At 37.5% G+C, this 27453-nt stretch overlaps 1 protein-coding gene across 9 annotated transcripts in view; it reads left to right on the forward strand.

Moving 5' to 3' along the window:
* LOC127873667 (coiled-coil and C2 domain-containing protein 2A-like) overlaps window positions 1-27453 on the forward strand; it is a 99254-nt gene that overhangs the window by 43574 nt on the left and 28227 nt on the right. For all 9 annotated transcript variants that reach the window (XM_052417582.1, XM_052417588.1, XM_052417580.1 and 6 more), the window contains 13 exons: window positions 386-520; window positions 1814-1900; window positions 2259-2381; window positions 3066-3122; window positions 4875-4942; window positions 5420-5560; window positions 7324-7480; window positions 10124-10204; window positions 10924-11123; window positions 11449-11541; window positions 11986-12070; window positions 22659-22812; window positions 26716-26863. In XM_052417582.1, the coding sequence (XP_052273542.1) occupies window positions 386-520; window positions 1814-1900; window positions 2259-2381; window positions 3066-3122; window positions 4875-4942; window positions 5420-5560; window positions 7324-7480; window positions 10124-10204; window positions 10924-11123; window positions 11449-11541; window positions 11986-12070; window positions 22659-22812; window positions 26716-26863 (1529 nt within the window). The remainder of the gene's footprint in view (window positions 1-385; window positions 521-1813; window positions 1901-2258; window positions 2382-3065; window positions 3123-4874; window positions 4943-5419; window positions 5561-7323; window positions 7481-10123; window positions 10205-10923; window positions 11124-11448; window positions 11542-11985; window positions 12071-22658; window positions 22813-26715; window positions 26864-27453) is intronic.

Below are 27453 nucleotides of genomic sequence, written 5' to 3' on the forward strand. Positions count from 1 at the left end.
GCTAATTAGGGATGAAACTTTCCACCTGACCTGGATTAAAACGAAGAAGAAACTTCCTTTTAACGAAAGATACCACAAAGCGGTTGTTTTCCCAGATGGTGGCTCATGTATTCTAACTTTAACCCTTTCAGTGCGGGAACCGAATTTTGAAGGCCTTTGCAAACAGTTTGGATCCAGATGAGATGCCACAGAACGTGGCGTCTCATCAGGATCCAAACTGTTTGCTATTCTGATAATATTCTTTGAAAAAAAATCGTAGAAAATGCTAATTTTAGAAATTAAGCAGACGACATTTTAGCAGACGACAAATTTCCCAGCATGCAAAGGGTTAAGCAGGCTGATCTTTCCATAAACCAAAGGAGGCTCAAATGTTTGTACTTTTCAGGGCCGAGAGAGTAGCCGGGCATGGTTTGGAGAGGACGGAAGCCTGCTAGCCCTGCCTGACCCCCTCAGATCCCTCCCCTCACGACCCCCCATGCCCGAGGAGGTGGAGCCCGTCCTGAAGCTCGACTACAAGAAGGTAGGGCTTTTAACCCCCATTCTTTTCCTTCTTTGAGAATGTGTGGTTTTCACAATTCTGAGAAGTTTGTGACTGATTTTTTCACAATGTTGAACAGTTTTTTGGGCTCATTTATTCACAATGATGGATAGTTTGTGACTCATTTTTTTACATATTGAGGGGTCAAATGCCACTTCGTAACACCAGGAAAAAACCCTGAGTACTACTACCTGAGAGTAATGCGCAGTCTTTTCAGGTTCTAAGCTGCTTGCATCTTATCGTTATCTAAGGGTTGAAAATGAAGCCTCTAAAAAACTTGAATCTGTTAAGAAAAGTCTTCAATTTAATTTGAGTTTCTAAGGTTCTACAAACTCGTCAAAATGCATATTTTTGGTAAAGGGTTTAAAATCACCATTTCAGTTATGTCTATATTGTTCATAGGGTGCTTTGTCAGTGAATTCTTATACCACTGTTTAACCCCTTAGTTTTAATAAATTTGATCGTTGAATATAACTGGCCAGGGAGATATTCGTTTAATTGTGTGCAAAATGTTCTCTACGCATACTAATTCAATCATTTAGTGCACCCTTTTCAGCTCAGAAGCAAAGGTAAAATGGCTTATATATGCAGGCAACAAAAACCCAGAACACTTTACGCATGTGCATTAACCCTTTCAGTGCGGGAACCGAATTTTGAAGGCCTTTGCAAACAGTTTGGATCCAGATAAGACGCCACAGAACGTGGCGTCTCATCAGGATCCAAACTGTCTGCTATTCGGATAGAATTCTTTGAAAAAAAACGAAGAAAATGCTAATTTTAGAAATTCAGCAGATGCCATTTTAGCAAATTTTAGACAAATTTCCCAGCATGCAAAGGGTTAAACCCAGTTTTCCTAGAGCGTTGCTCATTAATATAGCCATTCTTCCCTTACTGCTGGTTCAAGTACGGCAGTTGTCAGTTGCTGAAAAATGTATGTGCCCTTATTACTGGTAATTCAGCGGAACCAGGAAAAGATAAAGATGGGTTAACATACTTCCTAGATATGACTTAAATAATGTTGAGAACGGCAGCACTTTTAATGAACAATCAAATAATTAAGTTTTGTTCTGGGAAAACTGCAGTCCAAATAGGCTAATGAGGGATGACACTTGTCAGTGAAACTGGATTTTTGTTTGGAAGAGACTATCTTTAAACAGAAAAGTTTCCATAAAAAGCAGAATGTAGCATCCCTGATTAGCCTGTGCAGACTACACTTTTAAAGCCCAGTTAAACCAGGAGGAGGTTCAAACAATTGCCCCCTTTGCTTCCGTACAGGCTGTGATCCGTGAGTTTGACAGCCGGTACATAGACGGCACCACAGAGGGCATCGGCCACTACCAGTTGGACGTGGACCTCAACCAGGTCAGGGAGTTTTTGCCCAAAATTACAGCCTATCACAGGCTGTTTCCCAAAATTCAAAAAGTTTTCCCCAAAAATCTGACCAAAATTTTTCAAAATAAAAGATGCCAAAATTTTCTAAAAAACAATTTTCTTAATAATTGGCTTGTTGAGTTTATTATACAGTGATATAATTCTGTAGATCTTTATAATATAAGTTTAAAAATGCAGTTCAACATGCATTTATTAATAATTGGAATATTGTTATTTATAATCATATTAATACTGTTTTATTTTCCCCTATATTATGGTTAATTGCTGTATATTTTGCAATCCAAAAGGCTTTGGCTATAAAATATAACGCTATACAAACACCCTGCAGGTGTTCTTCACGCACCACCACCTGTACAGCAAGGAGCACGCCCTGGCACAGAAGCTCACCAGCCTCTACGAGCAGTACGTGATCAGGGAGAGGAAGAACATGACCGCGTACCTAGGGGAGAAGGTATGGGAGCTCATGTTGTTTAGTGTTAACTGCATTTTGTATGAGTTGCATTGAAATGCATGGCATTCTAAAAATAGATAGAAGATAAAATAAATGTGTGGTTAAAAAAATCACAAGTAGAAAGCTTAATTTGTTTGCTTTTTGACTCTATGTTTAGATAAAACTATGAAATTATTCGATTGTAAAAGTTTACACTGTACAGTTTCAAATGTGCTCCGATATGTATGAGATGCTTTCTGCAAAATCTGGGCTTAATGCTGGAGGGTAAAGTGTAGTCCCATAAGCCTGTGCAGCCTGCACATTCTGATCAGGTACAACACTTTCCTCTTTTATGGAATTTTGGTTTAACCCTTTGCATGCTGGGAAATTTGTCGTCTGCTAAAATGTTGTCTGCTGAATTTCTAAAATTAGCATTTTCTTCGATTTTTTTCAAAAAAATACTATCAGAATAGCAAACAGTTTGGATCCTGATGAGACGCCACGTTCTGTGGCATCTCATCTGGATCCAAACTGTTTGCAAAGGCCTTCAAAATTCGGTTCCCGCACTGAAAGAGTTAAAGGAGTTCGGGTCTCTTCTTAATAGAAAAATATTTCACTTACACAATTAGTGATTGAATCATGTTAGAGTGACAAAATGTTTGCAAGTAAGTGAATGCATTAAAATGTTATTTTTTTCTTATTCAGTTGAAGGCATTGAAGAACTCAGCCCTTCACCTTCAAGACCATATTGCAGCTCACAAGGTTTGTTGAAATTGAGTCAATTGATGGTACTTCCAGCTCAAGCTCACAAGTACCAGTGCTGGGTGAATACTTTCATAAACAAACCAACAGATTCCAGATGTTGATTAAACATTTTGAGAGATTCTGCACTGTAGGCATGCAGTTAGTTATGTACACCAGTATTGTGAACAGGTCAATATATGCTCAGTTTGACTAGAAAATAATGTTGCGTGTCTGTTTGTTGTTTGTGGTAAGGCAATTTCATTTCTGTGTGTACATTTTTATTCTCTCGAAGCCAAAAATGTAAAAGTTTGTATTGCTATTCAGCAAATAGCATTGATGTGAATTTTGTTAACTTACTGTTTTTTAACAAATAATGAAATGTTTCGTTTTATTCTATCGTTTATTGACAAAAATGATCAAACATATTTTTTTTATTTATGTGACTTTATTAGATAAAACGCTTTTGATAATGAACATAAATTTAACACATAAAATCAATGTGTTAAAATGTGAAGGTAGTTTTATCGATATCTCATTTGTCTGCTTCTACCTTAAGACATGCCAAATGTTATACTTCAACATAAACAGGTTAACTTCAGCATATATAGTGTAAGTAAAATATTGTTTATTCTTGACAGCTATTATACTTGTTTTAATTTATTAATATTTTTATTAATTTTATGAACAAGCAAGTCATAATTCATACAAATAATTGCCTTAAATGTCGTACATCTTACTTTGAAAAATCCTTAAATTTGAATATATGTATGACTTAAGTTGTAATTTTATTGGTTTTCAAGGGTCAACTTAACTTGTATTTTGCTTTTCTTAAAAAAAACAGTTAATATTTTCTCTATTTAAGAGGGATGTGACCCTCCTTGCCTGTTAAGTTAGTTTTATATATACAAAATTATTCAAACAGTGCTCATACATATAAACTATATCAGGCAACTATTGCTTTTGTTTTGGCTTTTTCGGCTTTTAATTGTTTTTTGTGTGTGTTTTTTTCAAAAAACATGCAAGACCTATAGATATGGAGCCTGTTATAGCAGTGTTTTATCTAAAGGCTTTAAATTCCCTAATAATGATATTAAGCATGTATTTGAAGGTATTTTCCATATTATCCATTTAGCAGCAATGTCATTTTCAGGGCTGTAAAACTAGCATGCATTGCAAAATAAAATTACATAATGTTTAATGCCGAGATATTTGTTCATTCATTTACATAAGTCTTGTGGTGGTAAAAACACCATTGTGAAAAAAATATGCCAAGTAAACTAAGAAATAAAATAAGCCCTGCTCTGGGAAAACAGGGCCTAATGCATGCTGGGAAATTTGTCGTCTGCAAAAATGTCTTCTGCTGATTTTCTAAAATTAGCATTTTGTTCGATTTTTTTCAAAGAATTCTATCAGAATAGCAAACAGTTTGGATCCTGATGAGACGCCACGTTCTGTGGCGTCTCATCTGGATCTAAACTGTTTGCAAAGGCCTTCAAAATTTGGTTCCAGCACTGAAAGGGTTAAGTGTCTTCCCAGATTAGCCTGTGCAGTCTGTGCAGGCTAATCAGGGAAAACACCCTAGCTTTATGATATATTTTGTTCAAAAGAATTCTCTTCTTAGTGAAAGTCAATTTTATGCAGAAAGTGTCGTCTCTGATTTTCCTGAAAGGACTTCACAGGCTAATCTGGGACGACATAATATACACATGCATTAAGCCCTGTTTTCCAAGTGCAAGGCTCAAATATTTTTTTAAATACTTTGTTTAACAGAGTGAGTACAACCTGACAGATCGCTCCAACTATGACAGACGTCTGCAGGACTACAGGGCAGAAATCATGTATGTAACTGATTGTGTAATCTCAATACCAGGAAACACCAGGAGTAACTCGCAGGCTGTTCAGGTTTAATGCTGTTTGCTGTTCATCAGTACCTTAGGGATATAAATTTAAGCCTTTAAGAATTGAATCTTGTAAGAACGGCCTTAATTTCATAGGATATTCTAAGGGACAGCAAACACGTCAAAGTAGATATCTGAGTGCTAAATCGTTAATTTATTAACGCTGTCCCATTTCCAGAAGAACCCGCCAGGGTTTAATACATGTGCATAAAGTGTCATCCCCGATTAGCCTGTGCAGCCAACACAGGCTTGTCATGGACAACACTTTCTTTTTTTCCTAATGTTTCTTTTGAAGCAGGTCTCTTCTCTTAGAAAATCCAATCCAAGCGAAAGTGTCGTCCCTGATTAGCCTGATTAGCGGACTGCACAGGCTAATCTGGGATGACTCTTTGGGCTCATGCATGAAACCGTTTGCAGTCAGACCCGCCAGCAGCGTGACCGAGAGGAGAAGACGGACCGCACGCTGCTGAGGCACATCCTGGCCACGTGGAAGGCGATAAAGAAAGAGCGGGAACTGCAGACGTTTACCAACACACCTGTCAAGTTGCAGATCAGGAAGTGAGTCCAGTGGAAATGGACCTGGGCTCGAATTCACCAATGTTTTAAGTATCATTTATCAGAGAGGGTAATCACATGATAGTCAAGATGGCGACGTTCATGCCGAGGCAGGTATTTTTTCCCCGTTTTATACCCTTTAATACTTGTATTTATTGTTTAAATGCCGCTCACTTTCCAGCCATATAAGCAAGAAAGTTACTAGTGTTTATTTGTGTTGATATTCGCTCTTTTTCTCAACTTTACTCACTTCAAAGTTTCTTAGCGGGATGACCTAATTAAAGCTCCACTAAGAAAATTTGCAGGGAGTAAAGCCGAGATATAAAGTGAATTTTAATACGAAATAAACGCATATCGTATGTTTACTGATATGGCTGAAAAGTGAGGGTCATTTAAAAATTAAACAAAATTAATGAAGGGTATAAAATGGCGAAAAATAACTGTCTCGTCTTGGACGTCGCCATCTTGATTATCACATGATTACCCCCTCTGTTTATTGACTCAGACTTAAGAAAATAATTGAAATATCGTTTTATCCATGATTAGTATTATAAAATTATCACATTCAATATAAAGAGAACTACACAAAGATCACTTTTCATTAATTTAAAATGAGTTGATAACTCTTGAAAATTGATTTTTACATTTGGGAAATATAAGTCTGAGTCTACTGGTATTATGTAGACTTAAAGTTTGTGGATACGGGCACTGCTGAGTTATAATGAAGGGGGCCTGATATCAATCAAGGGAAGCAAACTTGTAAAATATTATTGTATTATAATATTATAATAATATTATTATAATTTATTGTATTAAAATATTGTAAAATTATGTGACTAGCCTTTTTGGCAACAATATTTTGAGAATATTCAAACAATTTAAGGAAATGAAATAAATGCAAATTAAATGGTAAAAAGTTAAAACTCTTAGATTCTTGGCATGGTTAGGATTCTTGTTATAATTTATGATTTTTCAGATTCAAGAACACATTTACCATAAAGCAACACCAGATTAAAGTTTCAAATATGTCTTTGTGGTCATTATATCAGGTTACTGACACCAAATGCACATTACCCTATGGAAGTGGGAGACTAGTCGAGTTCGCTTCGGTCAGTCCTTGTTATCTGGTCAGAAATGGAAAAATGTTGTACAGTTACATATTTTTCTCTGTAGTCAGATTTTAGAATCATTAAAAGATCTAAACAACCAGTTTTCAATAACAAATTGGCCTAATGCTAGGAAAACTGGGCTAAATGCATGAGCATGAAGTTTCCTCCCAGATTAGCCTGTGCACTCTGCAAAGTTTAATCAGGAATGACATTTTCTGCTTTTATTGTATTTTTATTTAAAGGAAGTCTCTTTTTAGCAATTTCAGATAAAGCATAAAGTTTTGTTCCTGATTAGTCTTATCTGGGATGACACTGTAAGAACCACTTTCAAATGCAGTTAACCCTTTCCAATTTAGAAGCAAAGTAAAAATGGCTATGTGCAAACAGCATTAAAACCAGAACAGCCTGAGAGTAACTCGCAGTCTGTTCAGGTATTATGCTGTTTGCTGCTCATCAGTATCTAAGAGTTGGAAATGAAGCCTTAAAAACTTGAATCTAGTAAGAAAGGTCTTTAGTTTAATATAATTTTCTTAGGGACTACAAATGCGTGAAAATGCGGATCTAAGTGGTCAAGTGGTAAATACGTATTTAAGTGGTAAAGTGATATATACGTATCTAAGTGGTAAAGTGTTGAGCTGCATGCTTACTGCTCTTCAGGGAGGATGGGAACAAGGTGGAGGATGAGCGTGTCTGGAAACAGGAAGTCCTGGCAGAGATTGAAGAGCTGCGCGATGAACATGAGCGGGAGTACAGGCGCAACATGCTGACCTATGAGGAGGAGATGAAACGCTACCAGAATCAGATACAGGCCAAGGTCAGGGTCCAAAGTTGCCCTTTCCCTTCGAAAGCAAAGCGAAAGTGGCTTAATGCAACCAGCATAATACCGGAACAGCCTGCGAGTTATTCGCAGTTTGTTCAGGTTTTATTGCTGTTTGCTTCTGATCAGTACCTCAGGCTTGGAAATAAAGCCTTTCAAACTTGAATCTGGTAAGAAAGGTCTTAAATTTAATTAGATTTTCTAAGGAACTACATACACATCAAAATGCGTATCTCAGAGGTTAATAGTTATCAAACAACTAATGACATGTTTTAGTTATGACTGAATTTTGAGGTTGTCAACATGATTATCATCAACAACATATTCTTGAAATATTGGAGGTACCAATATACAAAGAAAATAAATAAAAAAATAGAAATAAAGTTGTGTTAGATTTTAATTTATGCTTCTTAAAAAAAATGGTATCATGTTTCTTAATAGGATCAATGAGGTTAAATAAAAGGGGTATACAAGTTTTTTTAGCTGGACTATTATATATGAAATATATATATAGTGGAGCTATCCTACTCACCCCGGCGTCAGCGTTGCCGTTCCCGTTGGCGTTGGTGTTTGCGTGCAAATGTTAAAGTTTGCGTACTACCCCAAATATTTCCAATGTCCCTTGACATATTGCTTTCATATTTTGCATACTTGTTTAAGAGCAGACAACTCTATCAAGCATTTTGACAGAATTATGGCCCCTTTTATACTTAGAATATGCGTATTATTGATAAATCTATGTTAAAGTTTGCGTACTACCCCAAATATTTCCTGTGTCCCTTGACATATTGCTTTCATATTTAGCATACTTGTTTACCATCATGACCCCAACCTATAAACAAGAGCTGACAACTGTATCAAGCATTTTGACAGAATTATGGCCCCTTTTATACTTAGAATATGCATATTATTTATAAATCTATGTTAAAGTTTGACAAAACAACACTTACCTGACATACCACAATGCACTCCACCCAAACCATCCCCCACGCCCCCCTCAAACCCCCCCCCACCCCCCCACAAAAAAAAATAATAATTTGTTATTCTTATTTTTCAAAGATCAAATATTAAATGATCACACACCCACATTATACCCCCCCTCTCCCACCACCCCCCCACCCCCCCCCCCCCCTAAAAAAAAAAAAATTTTTAGTTTTCTTATTTTTGAAAGATCATCTATTAAATGATCACACACCCACATTATACCCCCCCCCCCCCCCCCCCCCCTCTCTCCATGATGGCTTACGTTATACTGTCAAGCACTCGAATAGTCGAGCGCGCTGTCCTCTGACAGCTCTTGTTTACTTTTGGAAGTCAGATGCTTTTCATTTCATTAACAAAATCACGGAATGGAATCTCAAAGTGTAGTTCATATATGGTGTTTACCAGAACACCACATATCGAAAACTGTTGGTTATTGTGTCAAGTTCTGAGTTTTAAGTTGTGTCACAAACATGGGAAATAAAGAGTTTGATATATTAGTTAATACCATTACAACTTGTTTATGTGTCTGTGAATCTATACATATTGTATACCGTCTCTCCTTCTTGAGTGAAGCGCTCACATTATATGAATTACCTGTTAATCATTAACACACATCCTTTGATTATATTTCTGAAAGGGCGACACGTTATGTTACTTTTGAAATCATAATGAAACTTAATAATATGGAAAGTGTTTGTTTACAGGTTGCTCTAAAGTTAAGTCATAAGGCGTCATAAAGCTTTAACAGTTTTTCGGCATCTTATCAGCATAATGTCTTTACAGCAATTTTAGAATATTTTTCAATTTTGTTTTTTGATAAAAATAAGTATTAGATAATAAAGACTTGTAAATGGTTCTTGGCTACTTGCTGTTTGGCTGGGCTTCCAAATTACTGAAGAAAGTTTCGAGTCTGTGAAACCTACAGTTTAAAGTTCATTTCTATCCCTGATCAGTCAGTGTGTTTTTATGCCCCCGGTAGGATGGCATATAGCAGTTGAACTGTCCGTCAGTCCGTCTGTCAGTCTGTAAGTCTGTCAGTCTGTGCATCTGTCCGTCCGAAAACTTTAACATTGGCCATTACTCTTTCAATATTGAAGATAGCAACTTGATATTTGGCATGCATGTGTATCTCATTAAGCTGCACATTTTGAGTGGTGAAAGGTCAAGGTCATCCTTCAAGGTCAAAAGTAAAAAAATACAATCCAAGGGAAGTAATAAGCTTTAAAAGGGAGATAATTTCTAAACTTGCCAAATGATATATTGAAATTTTATTTCAAAGCGGCGAAATAGGGGGCATTGTGTTTCTGACAAGCACATCTCTTGTTTTCTTTTGAATTCAGGGCTTGTTTTCTGCCCCATTGCCAATGAATAAAAGTATGTATTTTTCCCAAATGGGACCTAACAATTCCCAATGGAAGCTTAAAGATTTAAAAATTATTTCTTTTTAGACCTCAACATTTAGTTCATCTCCCATCTATAAGTTGAACCTTAGTCAAATTTAATATTGAAACTTCTTAATTCTCAATCATTCGTTAGCAAAACAACAACAACACTAATTTCCCAATGTTAGTTAAAACGCCTGGATATTTCCCATTCCAAAGGTAACCAGCCACATTCCCAAAATGGTGAGAATAAAAAGGTGTCATTATTTTTCAGGCTGAGGCTCAGAAGAGGGTTGACAAGAGGCGCAAGAAGATCGGGTCCAAGCAGAGCATCAGGAGTGGTGCGGAGGATGATGTAAGTTAAACTTTGGCCTCATTCTGGGAAAACTGGGCTTAATGCATGTGCATAGTGTTGTCCCAGATTAGCCTGTGCAATCGGCACATGCATTAAGCCCGGTTTTCAAAGAGAAAGGCTCACTTTATGTTTTTTTGAGTATTATGAAGCATTCAATTTAAGGCAATTTATTATAAGAAAAGCCTGTTTTTTGCTGAATTGTTTGTTTTGACAACGGTAGAAATATTAAAGGATTTAAAAGCCTAACATAATAAATTGCAAATGTAATCTTTTGTTGATTTTATTTGCGATTTAAATTATTCAAAGCAAATCAATCATATAACAAAGCCTAAAATTCAATAAAATAAAAGATGCACTACTTTAGGAAAACATAAAAGACTAGCATGATAGCAAATTGTCTTTTTTTGCAGGTTCACTTCATATTTTCTTCAAATCAATTCAATTCTATCGGGAAGCCTGACATTTGTTCTCAAAATAAGCCTCATTGTGGGAAAACAGGGCTTCGTGCTTGCACGTAAAGTGTCATCCCAGATTAGTCTGTGCAGCCAACACAGGCTAATCAGGGACAACTTTATCTGCGTAATCTGGAATTTTGTCAAGAATAGCAAACAATACAACAAAAGTGGAAAATGTCATCCCTGATTTGGGATGAAACTTTACGCTCATGCATTAAACCCCATTTTCTCAGAATGCTGTTCAAATAATCATATCAAAAACAGGAGCAGCATGAGAAAGACCTAGAGCTCCTGTCAGAGGCTGATCTGACGCCCCCTGATGAACCGAGCCATTTTGACGATGCCACGGTGAGGGAATCCGTTGAAAAGAAGGCGAGAGAGAACCGCAGACGCCCCGGCGAGCCTAAACTGCATCTCGAGCTCTCCAACACGGCAACAATCACTCCAACACAGAACTGCAATCTGTATGTATGACTTTAGCTTGGTATAGGAAAATGGGGCTTCATGCATGTACATTAAGTGGATTTTTGCTAATGGAAGAATAGTATTGTAAAGGAAAAATACAAGAAAAGCACACAGTGTCATCTCTGATATTTCTACTAAATTTTTCAATTTTAGTAATTTTATATTGATATATTGGTATTGTTTATGCCCTGTCATTAAAAAAAATGTTTCTATGATTTGTAGTTCCCTTTATTTACTGCCTCATAGACACTTTAATATGTGTTAATTATTTCATAATAGACATATCACATCCTTACAAGCATTAAATTCATGTCTGTCAAACAGGGACGAGCAAAGGAGAAGAGCAGACGTCTCCAAGTGCATGATATTTGTGAAGATCCTCTTTAATAACAAGGAGGTCTCAAGAACTAATATGAAGTAAGATTCGTTTCTATTTCTTCTCTACTTTGTATTCTGATTTTGAAGCCAATAAAATAGCGTTGAATCTAAAAATATTATTTATATCATTAAATCATTAAATTTAGGTAAGAGTGACCAAATTTATGTTTAGTTTAAGAGTAAACATATAAACAGATTATACTTTTTACAGTCATCAGTCACACTACATTTAAAACAATAACATTTACTATTGCAACAAAACAGCCTTTAAAAAGTGAAAGAACATTTATATTGAATTTTTGAAAGACAAAATGTATCAAGACAGTCTCAATAAGCATTCAGCTTTTCATGCAATGGAATGTAAATGGTAGGTGTAAAAAATTATTAATACAATATTTAAAAACACTGACTCTAGCCCAGAAATTATTATTCAAGACGTCAGAAATACTGAAAAGTGTTTCATTTGGTTTTCCGTCTCTGCAGGCCTCTTTCCCAGGACTTCAAAGTGAGTTATGGTCAGATATACAGCATGAAGATCGTCCAGTGGCCGGAAAGCATCGCATTTCAGGTAACATTTCTCATTTTTACATGAAAAGCATTACATATTAGGTACGAGTTCTCACTTTTACATGGAAAGCATAACATTTCAGGTTACTTTTCTTTTTTTTTCCTTGAAAGCATCACATTTCAGAAAACACTCCTTTCTATTAAAAACATTGCATTGCATGTTGAATTTCACTCACTCACATTCAAAGCATTAAATTTTAGGTTACGTTTCACTCTTTTGAATTAAAATCATCACATTTTATGTTGGACTCATATACATTGAAAGCGTTATATTTCAGGTGACATTATATTGACTTACTTTAAGGGCATCATACATCAGCTAACATTCCATTATTGTTTACTTTAAAATCTTCACTTTTCTGGTAACACGCAGCTTCATAACTTTTTTTTAGCTCGGCTGTTTTCGGAGAAAACCCGAGGTATTGTCATAGCCAGCTCGTCGTGTCGTGTCCGTCGTCGTCCGCGTCGTGCTAAAACCTTAACATTTTGTCAAGGTTTTGAACATTGGCTCTAAAATCAAAGTGCTTCAACCTACAACTTTGAAACTTCATATGTAGCTGCACTTTGATGAGTTCTACATGCCACACCCATTTTTGGGTAACTAGGTCAAAGGTAAAGGTCACTGTCCTATAAAAGAAAGAAAAAAATCTGACAAGCTTTCATCTACTGTGAAACCATTTATTTTCGTCAGCACGAAATTTCGTCCTTTTTTAATAAAATGACTATTTTGTCAGCACTTAAATTCGTCCATTTCTGGTTTTGAAAAAAAAGCGTCCGATTTGTTTGTAATACATATAATACGCGGTTGCGAAAAAATCGTGCTGGGGAAAGAGGGGTGACACTTGGTAGTCACTTGCAGGAGGTGGGCCTTTTTTGGCATATGCCAATTAACAAGTCTGTTATTGCAGGTGATAGTAACTGTCCCTTATTATTTTATGTCATTGACACGTTCTTTGTTATGATTAGCAGATAAGTGGGACTGAATAACCGTTAACGAGTGTTTTAAACAACGAAGCCAATTGCCAATTAGTCTTTTCCCATTACAATCACGGACAACCAAACACAAATCAATATGTTCTTTATTAATTTGTAATAAAAACGCAGAATATATTTCAGTCAGGTGTTGATCACACATCGTCATATTTTAATTGCGTTTAATAGTATTGTCTTTAATCCGGATTCGCCGCGTGTTGCCTGTATAATCTGCAACACCCCTGAAAAACACAATACACACAATGGGTAATAAAGTTGTTAACAATAAGCGCTAATCAACACTATTATACCTAAACGAAGTCGACGCATTCGATACAGCCTTATTGCATTTGCCTTTTACAGGAAATGTCAGTTATCAGTACACTGTATAATCTACACCTCTTTGTTTCAAAACCGGATTTAACTTGAGTGTGAATAGTCGACTGTTTCATGTTCTTTGTATCAATACCATCCGGGTATCTGTACTATAAGTATACCAGTCTACAAACAAGGTGCGTGCTTCCGCATATGGGTATTCGGACGTTCAAAAAATTGACCTACGGTTTAGTGTTCACGCTGTCAAACGCATTAAGCAATATAACTCGTTTTTTTTCACTAGTTCTTTACTTGCAAAAAATACTAGTGGCTTATAACTTACCTTGCAATCTTTTTTCTTGCATTTTGCGAGTGTGCGAGTGTTAATTTCGAGCCCTGTGTATATGCGTGGATTACGCTGGATTTAAATGCCTCATGCCTATGGTAATTCAGTCTAATTTGTTTCAAATATGGGACATGATTGTTCGTTAGGATCTTGAATTCGTCCATCGGTCGAAGGACGAAAAAGACGGAAATTAATGTGTGACGAATAATAATGGTTTCACAGTATTCAAAACTGCATCCGCAGCTGAGCTTGGCACCCGTTATGCGGTGCTCTTGTTACTTTAAACTATTATATGTAAATTACAATCCTCTGACTTCTATTACTGTAAAATTATATGTGTTTAGGGACACTATTTTTGTGGATCTGCTCAAACATGAAATCAAATGTTCAACAAAGGTTTTTATGTGAAAAAGAATTATATTAGACATGATAAAAATCCACAAATATAGGAATGTACCCCATCTTAGATATAGAAGAAATTTCATGTTCATATTATTAAATGATTTTACAGTGTTTTAAGCATCACACTTAAGGTTACATTCCACTTACTTTCACCGGCTTATTTCATTGGGTTTCTTATTGTCTGAATTAGTGGTTCAGTTTCTACTTTTTTAACATTCTTCATATATCTCAAATAAAATGCTTACCGTTAAACAATTATGCACGTTTTCTCAAGGTCCATGAATGCATAGGACTGGGGAGCACACTGGTAGCAGAGTTATGAGCCTCTATCCCACCATTGACTGATTTTAATGTCATAAATACTGACCTGTTATCGTATGCTTATACTTTCCAAGGGGAAATAACTCATCCGGAATTTTAACTGGGAATCCGCCACCTCAATACCGTAATACAGGCCAGGTTAAACATAGTGCAATGCAACCTAGCCAAAAATCGGTAACCAACCCTCAATATTCTTTCCGGATCAACCAGGTGTATACGTGTCTTTTACGGCTCTGAATTAAAATATTGTTTTTCACTTGGTTGATTGGGGTTTTGAATAGATAAATTGTGTTATTTATCTTTTTATTTCTCATTCGGATTAATTTGTGTGGATTTAATGGATTTTGTTTCATTTGTAAAAGGTAAGCCATGCTTGTTTTTATCGAACAATGGTTTATTTCTACCATGCTGGGTGTTTTCAGGCGCGAACGACCACGTGCAAAACGTGCTCTTCTAATACATTGCTAGAACGTGCAAAGCATGTTCTTCTAATGTGTTACGAGATCGTGCAAAGCGTGTTCTTCTATTGACAGATTGTTTATCATTTGCCATTGTGTGCAATAATGATTTTAACGTTCCGTATGACAATCTAATTGATCGTCATTTTATTTTTCATCTGTTTTGAATTAAACTTTTGTTTAATTTATGATCTACGGCAGTATTATTATAATTTTCATTATGGTCAAATAATGATTTTATGTGCCGTATGATAATCTGGTCTGTGACCAGTTTATGGTTGAATATGCTTTGCTCTTGTTTTTCATATATTCGACTACATGATGGTCGCAGAAACAAGAGTGGATAAATACCCGGTGACTTCGCAGATCATGGATGATAGTTGCAGTATCAGTCACCGGGTATCGGGCACGATCGCGACCGTACTATGCTAAGTCTCTTAGACAGTCGGTCAACATCAGACCATATGGCGACACCCGTCAGCCGGTCTTTGCCCGATGGCATTGGTCAAGGACATCGACCAATGCCAGACCATTTGGCATCCGCCATACGGTCATTATCCGGTGACAACACTGGTCATGATATGACCGGTACGTCACCGGGGACGTTGATCACGGACCATTGATCGACGTCTGACCGGCCGGTCCGGTCACCGGTCCGGTCCGGTCATTGATCACCGGTCCGGTCACCGGTCATGTCACCGGTCCGGTCACCGGTCATGTCACCGGTCCGGTCACCGGTCATGTCACCGGTCCGGTCACCGGTCCGGTCCGGTCATTGATCACCGGTTCGGTCCGGTCACCGGTCCGGTCCGGTCACCGGTCATGTCACCGGTCCGGTCACCGGTCATGTCACCGGTCCGGTCCGGTCACCGGTCCGGTCATTGATCACCGGTCCGGTCCGGTCACCGGTCCGGTCATGTCACCGGTCCGGTCACCGGTCATGTCACCGGTCCGGTCCGGTCACCGGTCATGTCACCGGTCCGGTCATGTCAACGGTCCGGTCCGGTCACCGGTCCGGTCATTGATCACCGCTCCGGTCACCGGTCAACAGTCATCAGTTAGGCCTGCCACCGATAACACCAGTCACCGGTCAAGAAGAAGAACTCGGTCTTCTTCATTGAATTATTCTCCTATTCTTCGTTGAATACATCGTCTTCATCAAGGATTAGACATCGGACACGCTCTTCTTCGTTGAGCAGTTCTCATCGTCGCGGCTCTCGTAAGCGATCACGTCGTCACTCACGGAGACGTTATTCTAGAAGATCTCGGTCTCATCGCAGCCGATCCACATCTCGGCCGATCCAGATCTCGACATCGCAGGAAACGAGGACGTCGTCAACCTTCACGTAGACATCAGCGGACTGCATTGAGCACCACTGGATATTTATCGAACATACCTCTCCTTCATTGAGCAGTTCTCGGCGTTGATACGCTCGTAAGCGATCATGTCAATGCTCACGGAGACAATATTGTAGAAGACAATATTTCCAGCGTAGCCGAACAATATTTCGGCATCGAAGTTATATGGATGTCGCCACTTCTCACGTAGGCGTTAATGAACCTACTGGTCATATCGACGTTCTCCATTTTATTCCTTTAGGAATATCATGTCTCCATTCCACGTGTGATGGTTCTTCTTATGGCATCCACACATGTTGCAGTCACCGAGCCGTAGTTGTATACGAACACTAGTTCGTTTAACATTCAGGCTTCGGGATAAGCTGTTCTTTTCTCCACTACGACTACAAGGACACTTATGCCTATTAATACTGATAATCTACCGTTGTTTTCCGGTTAACATTATCAGATGACTTCGTGGATGGTCATTCTTCTGCACCAGATATTTCCATTCTGACGCAGTTATATTATACCGGTCCCGATCACCGGACATCGGTCACCATTCATCGGTCATATCACCGATCACTGATCACCGGTCAGAATAACTGATGTCTCATCGCCATCGGATTGGATTTTTTTGGCATGATCTTCTTTTCCGAGCAGTGCTTGACATTGATAACAGACCATATGGATTCCACCATTTTTCGGTCTTTAACTGGTAACGTCACCGGTCATATTATGACTGGTCCGTTCACCGGGCTACAGTTACCGGTCATTGACCGGTCCGGTTCGGTCACCACTTACCAATTACCGGTATTCCACTGTGTTTTCATCGGTCAATTTTTAGTATCACGGGTATCGTCTACATTACATAGTTGTATACCCCTGGTTATGATTGTATTGAATACTATATTTTATGGATTCAACAATCTACATGACTTTTTGTGTTTTTTCAATACTGATGTTCTACTGGCGACGGTTACCAAATCATGCTATATCTGTTATTTGTACTTCTATCTCAACCGGCTACATGCAGACTACTGGTCTTGCAGATAGATCGGCTGAAGTGGGCTCGGAGACTAGCATTGAGGTCGAACATTACTATTTGACCTCTATTAATTTATGTTCGAGACCCGAAGGATGAATTGTTTTAACCGCCTTTACCTGTCGGCTACATACTTTGCAGTCAGTGTCACGGAACAGTTGGGACACATTAATGACGCTAGCAGGATTAGCAAGACGACATTTGTATCGACTTCTGCTTTTCTATTGCTCCTACGGCAGTGCATATTTTCAAGCTACTGGAATCAACAAGAGTTCTGATACATAGGATTGCCTATCAGATTGACCGCATAGCGGCTACAGTCTTGAAGATGGCTTAGGACCTATTGAACTCAGATCTTAGATCCTAGGATTTGGAGGGACCTCATCTAAAAGTTATTCTTCTATTACACTTCTGGCCATAACAGGCCGTCTTCCTATAACTGGTCGTATTCCTTTCGGAATTCGTCCAGGTTAGAAGTCTTGAAGTAAATGGATTAATCAAGTCAGAATTTAAGACTTCCGTGCATTCTACCGGCAAGCGTGGACCCGCTTAAGGTTACCCCTAGGGTTTTCACCTTTTTCTGCCATCACACCTCCGATTCCGGAGGTACCACTATCAATCATATTTCCGTACTTCGCAAATCGATGACTTCGCGACCTGTATTATCCAGGATTTTAAAGGCGCCTGTTATTGGTTCTAGAAGAGGCTATATTCTGTAGATAGGTCATAAACTTATAAGTGTTAAACACTGTCCTATTCTACCAATTTTCAAGTGTGTTTGGAGTGGGAAAGTTCGGCTTGCCGTGGTTTCTTTGCCCACCCATCCTTGACAAATGGTTCCGGTCACCGGTCGGTATTTACCGGTCCGGTCACCGGTCCTTCTGCTGAGACGTCTTTTCTTACGTCCGTTTCAGCTTTATTTTTAAGATAATTGTATTAATCTCGGGATTATTTAATGACAGAGATTTCCATCTTTTTGTCATTATTTACCACTATTCAGTGGTGTCTCGACTAGAAGATTATCTTGGCAAGAATATAGTTTATTCTACCACAACCTTCCTTACATCTTATACAGATGTGAGCAGATAAGGTTATGGACGATCACATAGAACAACGTATCTTGATTTTCTCAATTATGTGGTATCCTAACGAATATCACCTGCACATCTACATCTTGAAAAGCGAAAATTCTTTTTAGCTGTTTTTCATTTACAACACATTTTCACGATTCCTTTGTGATGGTTTCAACTATCACACATCGGTCGTGGTTTACTTACAGACACGGAGGTGATCATATTATCACTCCTTGTAACTGGAAATCAGGAACTTATTCGTTCTTTGCAAGAACAACTAATTTTCTCTATCGTCTTTCTCATACCAGTTCGTCTCAACGCCCTGTTGGACCTTTTGTTCTGCAGTTCTTTCTTTCGAATTATTTTTCCGTTGGGTTCAATAATGTAATTGCGCATGCGCGGCAGTGAAGTTGCAGACGAGTTGCATGGTGTACATAGTATATCAAAGAATGTTGTTTATCATCAAACGCTAGTTATTAGCGTTATGCGATCGTATATCGCAGTGTATACCGGTATGCTGAACAACGTCAACAATGCAGTTCACAGAAATCGATCCAGCAGGGTGTGCGATTGTTATACATTCGTCCATTGACATAAACTGGAATATCTTGCCTTCTTGGTGAGTTTTTGCAATAACTGAGTTTTTGCCATAATTTCGTGAAATATACTTAATGAACCATGGGATTATGGTTCTACGACCTTTTAAGTCTCCTGTACAATTATTTTCAGGAAACTTCTTCACAGGTCAAATATCATATCTCACTGAGACATATTTTTACTGATCCAAACATGTGCCACTTCATGTCTGGCCATTAATAACTTTTAGTTATCTCTACAGAAGAACGTTTTTCTGTTAGAGTTTCAATCCTTGTTACTTGTGCAAGGATAATTCCATCAGAACTGTATAAAGGTTCTATGGAAATTCATTTTTTACTGGGTAATTGAGAGCATAGTTATTACCTTAATCACTCTGCTAGATACATAGAGGTTTTTCTCATCTTTTTCTTGATGATAAGAAATTTGTTCTTTTCTTCATCAAAGGATAGAGATTATGCTTTCGTATACCTTGTTTTGTGTAAGTCATCGCAACTCTGTGCTGTCTTACCTATTTTGGAACTGATCCAAACTATGGAACGTCAACACTATGTTTTTCGTTCCTTTACCTTCTTAAGCGGTTTTGACTTGTGTAACATGTTGGGATGCTTAATGAGCTCCCTATGAACCTTTTTCATCAGGCTTATTAACAGTTCCAATATAATTTTAAGACGGTTTTCCTTCTAATTATGGCTTTTACCATACGGAGAAGTGAAATTCATGCTTTTTCTGTTGAATACGACCAATTCCAGTTGGATCTATTGTCGTTTTCACTTTGTTGTGTCAGCCAGGATTCCTTGCTTAATATCAAGTCCTCTATATGGCTTCTACCTTCAAGTTTCCAAGTTTTCTTTAACTGGTAGTCATGAAGATGAGGATAAACTTCTTTGGGCAATCAGGGCTTTGAAGTTCTATCTCAGCAGTGTTAGTCAGAAGTCCATTCGAGGTTCTCAAAGACACTCTTCATTTCCCCAAAAAAAGGGGGGGGAGATGTGTCTGCGGCTTCTATTTCTCGGGGTTAGACCTCGACTAAGGAAAGTTAATCTTATCCTATCTAAGGATTCATTCCTTTTTAGGATCTGACCGCATGAATTAAGAGCTCTGTCTGTTTTGTGGGCATATATTAATCACACCCCACTTTTTGACGTGCTCTAAGCTGTTTACTGGAGGAATCCGACCACCTTGTCATCTTTTTATCTTCGTTTTCTGAAGTGCCAACAATACAATTTGTATACGTTTGGGCTTGTTGTGGTTTCACTAACGGTAGTGTCTTCTTTACGACATAGACATATTACTCTGTCCGAGAAGTCATAATTAATACCGTTTTAACGAAGATTACTTGATATCATTAGCTGATAACCCTGTTTATGGGTTCTACTGTGTTGGGAAAATATATACGAACCTTCCCACCGCAGCTGCAAAATCAGCATACGATAACAGGTCAGTATTTATGACATTAAAACAAATTTTTTAAATAAAATTCATTTTAATTATTAAATACTTACCTGTTATCGGTAAGTCCCACCTCCCACCCCGCTATTCGATTAATATTTTTGTATATATATTGAAATAATATTGAGGGTTGGTTACCGATTTTTGGCTAGGTTGCATTGCACTATGTTTAACCTGGCCTGTATTACGGTATTGAGGTGGCGGATTCCCAGTTAAAATTCCGGATGAGTTATTTCCCCTTGGAAAGTATAAGCATACGATAACAGGTAAGTATTTAATAATTAAAATGAATTTTATTTAAAAAATTTGTTTTAGTTGTTGTTTTATTTTTAGCTCACCTGTCATGAAGTGACATGGTGAGCTTATGTGACCGTGTGATGTCCGGCGTCCGTTGTGCATGTGTGCGTGCGTGCGTGTGTCCGTCAACAATTTGTTTGTGTAGACAGTAGAGGTCACAGTTTTCATCCAATCTTTATGAAATTTGGTCAGAATGTTTTTCTTGATGAAATCTGGGTTGGGATTGTATTTGGGTCATCTGGGGTCAAAAACTAGGTCACTAGGTCAAAAACTAGGTCAAATGATAGAAAAACCTTGTGTAGACAATAGAGGTCGCAGTTTTCATCCAATCTTTATGAAATTTGGTCAGAATGTTTATCTTGATGAAATTTGGGTTGGGATTGTATTGGGTCATCTGGGGTCAAAAACTAGGTCACTAGGTCAAATTAAAAAAACATTTGTAGACATCAGAGGTCACAGTTTTCATCCAAACTTAATTAAATTTTGCCAGAATGTTAATCTTGATCAAATCTGGGTTGGGATTGTATTTGGGTCATCTGTGGTCAAAAACTAGGTCACTAGGTCAAATCATAGAAAAACCTTGTGTAGACAATAGAGGTCATACTGGTTGTGTACATAATTCCGGCCACTTTTGGGACTATTTTAACAAAATCTTTTGTTTTAGGCAACTGGTTGAAACTAAACTTCACATATATAATCCTGGGTTCAAAACTCATCTAGCATGAAAATTTCAATAGAATTAGATCAGTGTATGTTACTTTTATGAACAGAAATTAATGACAGATAAACTATCAATTTTCATTGGGCAATTGTACCTAAAAAATCGGCCACTTTTTAGTTTAATCTGCAGGTAAAATTACAAAGCAATATCTTTAGACAAATGTCCTCATTTTAGGAGTATTAATTAATGTTTACAAAAACAAAATTTTTTCACTTGAAACTTAAAATATATGCGACATTATATACCAGTTACTCCCCCTACCTATCTTAATAAATATAGTATACAAGCACTGTCAATTGGCAACTGCTAATTCCTAAAAACAATTTGTTTTTAATATGTTTTATCAACAAAAAAAATAATATAGCTAAGAAATTAAACACATTGTGTATAAAAAGTTGACTTCATTGTCGATTTTTAGTAAACGCTTGTATTTAATTTTACAACAAATAACCTATTATTATTCTAATCAAGGGAGGTAATTCATATATTTAAAAAAGTATATATTAGGTCCTAATTTTTATGTTTTGATATATGTTTTTATACAATTATTTAAAGATACCTTAGTTAAAGTTTATAAGTTAAAAATAACAATTTTAACAAATATATTTGTTTCTTATATAAATATAAGTAATACAAACATTGATGATGTCACTTTTCTCACATGACTAAAACATCGTCCTACAATTGTGACATTTTGATATAAAAGTTCACAGTGATATGCTTCTTTAATTTGCAAGATATTGAGAAAAGGGTTGGTTTTCAAGTTGATTTTAATAAAAATCAGCAAAATGTGTATGCTAAGATCATAAAAATGATTTAACACAGGTGGCCGATTTTTTACGTACAGGCCGGAATTACGTACACAACCAGTAGTCTTCATCTGATCTTAATGAAGTTTGGTCAGAATGTTAATCTTGATAATATCTGATTTTGGATCGTATATGGGTCATCATGGGTCAAAAATTAGGTCACCGGGCCAATTCTAGTAAAACCTTGTGTAGATGAAAGAGGTCACAGTTTTCCTCACGTCTTAATGACATTTTGTCAGAATGTATTAATTAATGAAATCTTTCTTGGGATTGTATATGGGTCTGATAGAATTTAAGTTAATGTAGCAACGTTAGTCAGGTGAGCGATTCAGGGCCATTATGGCCCTCTTGTTTGTCTGATGTTGCAGTCCACTTTAAACTGTATTAACGTTTGTTATAAATCTCATATAACATGCTGTGTACTAATTCATGTATAAATTCCCCAGGTCCATGAAAGCATAGGGCTGGGTAGCACGCTGGTAGCGGAGTTGTGTGCTCCTATCCCGGACACGAGTGTGACCTCGGTCTCTGTTCAACTGGAGGATCTCGAGTTCAGCAGCGACCGCAAGGAGAAACTGAACCGGGCTGCTGTCGGAAGTGGTTTGTACTGTTATACAGTTACTCATATGTGTGTTAGAGGCTGTGTGGGAAAACAGGGCTTAATGCATGTGCGTAAAATGTCGTCCTAGATTTTCCTGTGCTGTCTGCACAGGCTGATCAGGAACGACACTTTCAGTGTTCACTGGATCTTAGTTAAGAAGAGACCTCCTTTAAATGAAAAATTCAATAAAAACGGAAAGTGTTTCCCTGAGTAGCCTGTGTGGACAGAATGTTTTAATCTGGGATGACACTTTAAGCTCACTGTTGGCAAATTGCATGGTTGTTAATCATAAGATCATACCAGGGCCCATCCACATGACATGTTACTGTTTAGATACAATTTATTTTTATGCCACCGGTAGGGTGGCATATAGTAGTTGAACTGTCCGTCAGTCTGTCTGTCTGTCTTTGTCTTTAACATTGGCCATAACTTTTGCAATATTGAAGATAGCAACTTGATATTTGGCATGCATGTGTATCTCATGGAGCTGCACATTTTGAGTGGTAAAAGGTCAAAGTCATCCTTCAAGGTCAAAGGTCAAATAAATGGCTTCAAAGTGGCGCAATAGGGGGCATTGTGTTTCTGACAAACACATGTCTTGTCTTAAAATTTGTATGCCCCCGAAGGAGGGCATATAGTGATCCAACCGTCCATCCGTCTGTCCATCTGTCTTTCCGTCACACTTTGTGTTTAGGTTTTGCGTTTAGGTTTCGAAAAATGCTCATAACTTCTATGTCGCTTCAGATAGCAACTTGATATTTGGCATGCATGTGTATCTCATGGAGCTGCACATTTTGAGTGGTGAAAGGTCAAAGTTCTTCCTTCAAGGTCAAAGGTCAAAAAAACAAATCCAAGGGAAGTAATAAGCTTTAAAGGGAGATAATTATCTGTACCTGCCAAATGATCAAATTTTTTTTTAATCAAAACGGCGCAAAAGGGGGCATTGTGTTTCTGACAAACACATCTCTTGTTTAGGCAAACAATTTATGTTTATGTTAAACAGTAATCTATTTTCTGTTACCTGCATTTTGCTGTTTGCATAATAATAAATTCGTCTGACATGACTTTGTCTACTACGTGGACATGAGTTCACAGTATTATATATTCATATAACATGACTTTAGCTCGACTATTATATATGAAATATATATAGTGGAGCTATCCTACTCACCCCGGCGTCGGTGTCCGTTCCGTGCTGTGCCGTGCCGTTAGCGTGCAAATGTTTAAGTTTCGTACTACCCCAATTATTTTCATTGTCCCTTGACATATTGCTTTCATATTTTGCATATTTGTTTACCAACATGACCCCAACCTATAAACAAGAGCAGACAACTCTATCAAGCATTTGTCATAATTATGGCCCCTTTTCCACTTAGAATATGCAGCAAATGTAAAACAGGGCTTGCACTAAGAAATAAATTTTGGAAGTCCTAACTTCCTGCCCTTTACTTATGGAAGTCCCAATCAAGAATGTTGGAAGTCCAAACATCTTTAATGTTGATGTTAACGGAATGTCAACTGCGTAAATGATCACAAACTCTTCACATCCATTTTGGGTCAGTTTAATTCTGTGAAAGTAACTAGATATATCATACAACAAGGCGGAGACTACCCTAGGCTTTAAAAATAGGGAGAAGTTTGGAAAATCAGGGTATAAGTTTGTGCAAACAATATCGACTTAAAAGACAAAACATGTTAATTTCAAAATTTTTATTATTTCTATCATTTAACTATGTTCATTTTAAAAACAATAAATTCTCATTAAAATCAAATCTACTTAATCATAACACATTTAAGTCATTCAACACATTTAAGTAATTTGAGATATGTGCGGTTGTACCTTTTCATCACATATTTATTGTCATTTTATTATCATCATCCCTATGACTGCATTTGCAACAAAACACAATCTTAATGAATGGTCATGATGGAGCATCTAGTATATCAATTACTGTTTATCCGAATACTATACATGTCCGAAATATGTACACTTAATAAATGCCTTACCAGTTTAACTTTAATAATCCAAACTTTCCATGTTGTTATCTGGTTTAACAAACCTTATCAAATGTTTGTTAAATCCATTTAATGTTTTCTCCATTATTGAACCAACATTACTTGTAATTTGAATCACCAGCTTTGAACTGAACGCGGGTTGAATGTTACAATAGGTCAGCCATTTGCAATGTCGAAGGTCATGACGTAGCAATTTAATTCTACTCGGATAATTTATATCTAATCCAGGAAATGTGTTTTCTGAATGTTTCTGACTAGTAAAATGACTTGTTAGTATAGAAAATGAACTGTGATTCCAGTTTATATAAGATGGTTATTACTCGTAATTATCGGTGGATTAACAAACTGAGAAAACTCGCGGGACCTAATACGGTAGTGAATCTATGTAATTAATTAATCTTTGATCAGTTTTGTTTTTCTTTAATTATTTTTGCCGTCTTTCTTTACCGTGCCGTCTGCACAAAACCAGCAGTTATCTTCTAATCATTAGACAACATACGGCACGCGCAAAGAGGCACGAGTGTGTTGTTAAAGCAACCAATACGCAACTGCTTTGTAATGGTCAATTTGCGATCCGGGCGGGGGGGGGGGGGGTAAATTGTGTAACCGTTAGATAAACAACACACAATAAACTTGCTAATCACCTGCGGGCGGTAGCAAATATAAGGAGGCAGAGTTTAGACTGATCGAGACGTGTGCAAAACACATTGAGTCGGCAGAAAGCAGTGTTGATTGAAGTGTTATTTTAATCGACAGCTTACGTCACGGGTTGCTATTTTCGGCGTATGACCAATTTTCAGGAAGTACAGTGGACGTCATGGGGTTTTGTTATCGGCGTATGGAAACAATTATCGGGCGTAATATACGGCAGTACGCTGCTTAGTGCAAGCCCTGGTAAAAGTTTTCGTACTACCCCATTTATTTTCATTGTCCCTTGACATATTGCTTTCATATTTTGCATACTTGTTTACCAACATCACCCCAACCTATAAACAAGAGCAGACAACTCTATCAAGCATTTTGTCATAATTATTGCCCCTTTTATACTTAGAATATGCATATTATTGATAAATCTATGTTAAAGTTTGCGTACTACCCCAAATATTTCCTATATCTTTTGACATATTGCTTTTATATTTTGCATACTTGTTTACCAACATGACCCCAACCTATAAACAAGAGCAGACCACTGTATCAAGCATTTTTACATAATTATGGCCCCTTTTACACTTAGATAATTGAACATTTTGCTTAAATTGCCTTAACTTCTTTATTTATGATCACATTTTATTATAACTTTGACAAAACAACACTTACTTGAATACCACAATGGATTCCACCCAAACAATACCCCACGCCCCTACCCAGAATCCCTCCCCCCCCCCCAACCTCCCCCCCCATTTTTTAAATTTTTATTTAAACATCATCTAATAAATTACCCCACCCCACATTATACCCCCCTCTCACCCCCCTACCCCCCATTTTTTTTTTTTCTCCTTTTTTTATTTTTGAAAGATCGTCTAATAAATGACCACACCCCAAATTATACCCCCTCTCAAGCCCCCCCCCCCCAAAAAAAATAATTTTTTTTTCCTTTTTTCATTTTTGAAAGATCGGCTAATAAATTATTTAATATGAACAATTTCCCCATGATGGCTTACGTTATAATGTCAAGCACTCGAATAGTCGAAACAGCTCTTGTTCTGTTACCTAGCTATGCACTTCACACTATTTTAAATGCGACTTGCGTTACTGTTTGTCTGCTGCCTAGGTATGCTATTATTAATATACTTATACATTACTTTGATGTGACTGTGTCCATAACCTAGGTATTACATTCACATACTTATGCAGGCATCTTACATGACTTATCATCCTCTACGTAGGCATGCCGTTCACGTACGGGTCTGACAACTCCCAGCTGGAGATCCTCATGACCACAGGCATCCTCACGTACAGCGTGGCCTGGGCCGTAGACGAGCATGGGCAGGCCCTGGTACCCCCCGCCCTAGTCAACGCAAACACCATGTTTACGTGAGTGCTGTTAAAAAGTTGTGGCGTAAATACTTTCACAAAATATTATCATATAAACTGTGATATACATTATGCAAATAAAATGTGCTTGCAAATATTTAGATTATGAACAATTACTTGTTATGCATTATGATGCTTATTGAAGCCATGTTGTTGGAAAACGGGGCTTAATGCACAAACATTTAGTGTCACATCAGACTATTTGGTGCACTCTGCACAGGCTCATCAGGGACAACACTTTCAGCTTTTATGGAATGTTTATGTCCCCCACCACTATAGTGGGGGACATATTGTTTTTGCCCTGTCTGTTGGTTTGTTTGTTGGTTTGTTTGTTTGTTTGCCCCAACTTTAACATTTTCCATAACTTTTGCAATATTGAAGATAGCAACTTCATATTTGGCATGCATGTGTATCTTATGGAGCTGCACATTTTGAGTGGTGAAAGGTCAAGCTCAAGGTCATCCTTCAAGGTCAAAGGTCAAATATATGGGTCAAAATTGCTCATTAAATGTACACTTTTGCAATATTGAAGCTAGCAACTTGATATTTGGCATGCATGTGTATCTCATGGAGCTGCACATTTTGAGTGG

This window comes from Dreissena polymorpha, chromosome 3 (genome assembly GCF_020536995.1).
Source record: "Dreissena polymorpha isolate Duluth1 chromosome 3, UMN_Dpol_1.0, whole genome shotgun sequence".
In the NCBI taxonomy this organism is placed as follows: domain Eukaryota; kingdom Metazoa; phylum Mollusca; class Bivalvia; order Myida; family Dreissenidae; genus Dreissena; species Dreissena polymorpha.